At 41.2% G+C, this 4296-nt stretch overlaps 1 protein-coding gene across 1 annotated transcript; it reads left to right on the forward strand.

The window, feature by feature from the left end:
• The first annotated feature begins 445 nt into the window (after nt 1–445).
• LOC149163394 (transcription factor GAMYB-like) lies at nt 446–3590 on the forward strand. Its single transcript, XM_089431688.1, has 3 exons — nt 446–1164; nt 1416–2565; nt 2755–3590. Exons 1-3 carry the CDS (start codon nt 775–777, stop codon nt 3069–3071), a joined length of 1857 nt encoding a protein of 618 aa, XP_089287814.1. The 5' UTR covers nt 446–774; the 3' UTR covers nt 3072–3590.
• The last annotated feature ends 706 nt before the right edge of the window (nt 3591–4296 follow it).

Raw genomic sequence — 4296 nt, forward strand, 5'->3', positions numbered from 1 at the left:
AGACGAAGCATAAACCAGGAAAAGAAAGGTAGGAATATGCAATGATGATTACAAAGGCATCCCCGAAGGAAAGGGAAGTGGATTAAAAGGCGAGTACGTTGAACATAGAGTCAGGAGAAAGTCTGCAAAAGCAAGGTTGTATATAGCGGCAAAGTACACACCCATTAACCCAGCTTTACACAAATAAAGCAAAAGAGAGGAGAGAATCTTGCATAATTTTTAATTTTCCAGAATGATGAATAGGCATGCCCGACAACTGTCAGAGCATGGGATGTTCCATGAATGAATGCATTTTATGTATGTGGATAATATTTTTTATGTATGTGAGATTATTTGGGACGAAAATGATGATGATGGATGGAGTGAGGGTGGAGAATATGAGTCCAAGGGAGAAGGGTGTTGGATGGGCCGTCTTATTCTGATTATAATTGTGATTGTGAAGGAATGGCTTATATTTGAATGAATCATGGGAGAGACCAAACGTGTCGAGATGGCAACCATGGTATTGAAGGCAGGGAGAGGAGAAGCATTGGAATTGGCATGTGGGTAGAGGAGATTTTATTCTTCTTCCTCGTATTGGGCGGAGGAGTATTTGCCGAAATCACCTCTCCCTTTCTGGATGTGGGTGACTGGAAGCTCTGAAGAAACTTTCTTTTATTTCATTGGGACTGTGCCTGCCTCAATCCCACCACATTTTGTATTGTGAATGGTAGGGCAAAACAAACAAACAATAACAAGACGAAGAAAATTGGCGGTCTGGTTTTGAGAAATTCAATGTGTAATGGTGATGTACTACAAACACCCACAGGGACAATGAGTTCAGAAACGAGTGAAAGTGGGGCAACCAAGGAACAACAAAATCTTGAGGGAGGAGGGGAGGTCATTGGAGGAGGGAATGGGGGTGGTGGGTCTCTGAAGAAGGGGCCATGGACTTCTGCAGAGGACGCAATCCTGGTAGAATATGTGAAGAAGCATGGTGAGGGCAATTGGAATGCAGTGCAGAAACATTCTGGGTTGTTTCGCTGTGGGAAGAGTTGTCGTCTGAGATGGGCTAATCACCTCAGGCCTAATCTCAAGAAGGGTGCCTTCACTGCTGAGGAAGAGCAGATCATCATTGAACTCCATGCCAAGCTCGGAAACAAATGGGCTCGCATGGCTGCCCAGGTGGTACCTATTCTTACATTTTTCTTTGTTGGTTTGCTTGCGTTTCTTTTTTATTAAAACAAAAGATGTCTGATAAAAACCCATTTGAAAACCCATATGTTAGTTGAAGCCATATATGCCTTTGTGACTCATTTTACCAGTGGTATATATGTTGGGACGACCTGTGTTTGGTTCCCTTTGAATGTAGAAAATAAATCAAATCAATAAATTTAGGGTCATGTTTTCTTATGCTTTTTCAATTTTGGGTTCAGCTGCCTGGGCGGACTGATAACGAGATTAAGAATTACTGGAACACACGGATCAAGAGAAGGCAGAGACAGGGATTGCCTCTTTACCCGCCCGATCTGCCTCTACAGCAATCCAACAGCGAAAATCAACAAAATCAGCAGCCCATCAACGGTGCAGATGCTTCAACGTCCCAGCATAATCATAGTCATAATCATCATGAGTTCCTGTCTGGCTCTGCAAAACTTGAGATTCCTAATGTCACCTTTGATAGTCTGAAACCTAGCCAGCATGCATTGACATACACTTCGTTTCCGGCTTTGACAGAGGTTTCCATGAGTTCGATTCTGAATCAGGCACTGGGATTGTCACAGAGTTACCGTATGGTAAACCCAATTCAGCGTGCAAAGCGGGTTCGGGATAGCGAGAGCATGATGCCCTTTGGTGTAGGAGGAGGAGGGATCTCCCCTTTTGGTCAGTTTGTCGATGACACCCCATTAAAGAGCATAGGGGAACCGTGCTTCAAGACTGCTCGGCGAATGCCATATGCTCAGCCTCCCAGATTGGATGGGTCGTCATATTCTCAGCCTCCCAGATTGGATGGGTTTGGGGCAAATGGTTTTCCTTATGATCCTAATCTGAGCAACAGGAATTCCAATCATAATCTATCAACGCCCCTTGGGGGTTTGATGATTGGCAGCCATGCCCTTTTGAATGGCAATCTCTCTCCTCCTACACCCTTACCAGGTGTGAAGTTGGAGCTCCCTTCAAGCCAACTTGCGGAGTCTGTGCATACCACAGGCACGCGTCTGGAGACAGTGACTACTCCTACAGAAAATAACTCATACACACTGCCCCCTCCTGTTCCATCCACCCATGTTGATGGCTTCTCCCCACACAACAGTGGGTTGTTAGAAGCTTTGCTGCAGGAGTCTCAAGCAATGGGTGGCGGCGGGAATAAGCGATCTTCGGAAATGATCACACAATTGCCACCAATCTCATCAAGAAGTAACTTGACCAATTGTGTTGGAGCAAGCCAGTCGGAAACAGAATGCGGTGAATACAGTGATCCAATCACCCCTCTGGGTGGTCCTGCTGCTTCAGTATTCAGTGAAAACACACCCCCCTTGAGCACCAGTCCATGGGACGAGTCATCATCCGCTCAGTCAGCAATTGGTAAGCGTTTCCATTCTGTGAGTTGTTTTCATGAAAAGAATAGGGCAAACACATGGATTTTCATCTCTTAACATATTTCTATTCTGGAAACTACATAAACCTGTTTTTGCAACTGAAGGTACTGAATCTGTTATAGTCTCACCCCTTTCTTTGAGCACGCTCATTTTTTTAATTGCATTTTTGTCACAGGGGTGAACATAAAGACTGAGGAGCGCAACGAATTTATGTCTAGTACTAACTGTGGAGATGAAGAATTTTCTACGTTATTGAATCTTGCAAGGCCAGATGTTTCGCCTGTCTCAGATTGGTATGATTCCCATGCTGAGGTTGTTGAGAAAGAGCAATCTGCTGTTAGTGATGCTCTTGCCACGCTATTCAATGATGATTTCTGTGTAGATATTCAACAGCTGGCTTCAGGACCTTCTACATCAAATCAAGTTTGGGGTCTTGGTTCTTGCCACTGGAATAATATGCCTGGTGTCACACAAATCGCTGATCTTCCTTGAGATTTCAAATTTCATCTTTAACTACACTATAGGGTCTTGAAGACAGTCGGTGTATCAACACGGTGTAAACAGGAGCTAATTCAATGAATTTGGACAGTTGATAGTCTTCCGCAAGTAGCTGTAACAGGTTAACTGGATTGCAAATGCTTTCATATTGAAGATTATGGTTGGAATTAGGAATATGATTGCAAAAGCAAGCATATTTATAGTATATTAAAGTGGTATCCATCTACTATGTGTGGGCTAAGCCAGATATTGGAGGCAGAGACTAAGTTTCAATTAGATTAGCAGGTTCTTGTGCTAGAGTAGCAGCAGTCAGGTTAAACTGTTGTAAATGTGTAGTTGGATAGTCATTATAGAAGGTCTATGATATAGAATCCTAATTCACTGCAAACTTATCATGATCTATTGGTACTTATGTAATTCTCCTTGATGGTTTTTGTTGGGATCCTAGTGGTCTCATGTGTTTGATCAGAATTTCCGGAAATATAGCATTTGATGATGTATTTGATGTTGTTACGTTTGTGTTTGATTCTTGCTTTATCCACTTTTCTCCCAATTATGTTTTGATGGAATTCAGTGAGAAGTTATGGTCTTATGTGAAAAACAACATGTGTCTTCTGTTTATGACCTTTGTATCTCAGATGCATGAATTTTAAAGAAAATTTGTTCTTAAAGGACATCCTGATCCCTTTGTTATTGTGGTCCGGTTTCTTTATCCTTTTGCAATTTGTTGATGATTGTTACTGCGTGGTTAGCAGTAATTAAAATTACAACATTATACACTAATCATTACTGCTGCTATTGTTTCCTTTTATCAGGAGCTAAAGTTAAAATTTTCTTATGTTGAAGATGTTAAGTTTCCATTGCATCTGTCTAAATATAAAACCTAAAGTTTAAGATAATACAGTCTGTATGTACAATTTATATTATTTCTATACCCACTTTTATTTGTCATAATCGTTGTAGCATGAAACTTGTAAAGTTCATCAATTCATTCTCGTGTTGTGCCAAAATAATATTCCTGATGTCATGCTATATGATAATCTTTTGCATTAGCAGTATTTTATTTGAAAGATGCATCTTGCATCTGTAAATAGTTGGCAAGTAATTACCGTTAATATGAGCAGTAATAGTTGGCAAGTAATTACTGTTAACATGAACAGTAATAGTTGGGATGTCTTCCTTTTACTAACTTGGTGGCTATACCTAGGTAATTGCTTTT

The sequence above is a fragment of the Pinus tabuliformis genome, chromosome 5_1 (assembly GCF_031772625.1).
Source record: "Pinus tabuliformis cultivar Carrire ecotype Pingquan chromosome 5_1, CPIR1, whole genome shotgun sequence".
Lineage (NCBI taxonomy): Eukaryota > Viridiplantae > Streptophyta > Pinopsida > Pinales > Pinaceae > Pinus > Pinus tabuliformis.

Excerpts from the sequence above, each read along its gene's own strand:
- LOC149163394 (XM_089431688.1), top strand. The coding sequence starts at position 775 with ATGTGTAATGGTGATGTACTACAAACACCCACAGGGACAATGAGTTCA. Across the intron at positions 1,165-1,415 it reads GGGCTCGCATGGCTGCCCAG|CTGCCTGGGCGGACTGATAA; the intron begins GTGGTACCTATT and ends TTTTGGGTTCAG. Across the intron at positions 2,566-2,754 it reads ATCCGCTCAGTCAGCAATTG|GGGTGAACATAAAGACTGAG; the intron begins GTAAGCGTTTCC and ends TTTTTGTCACAG.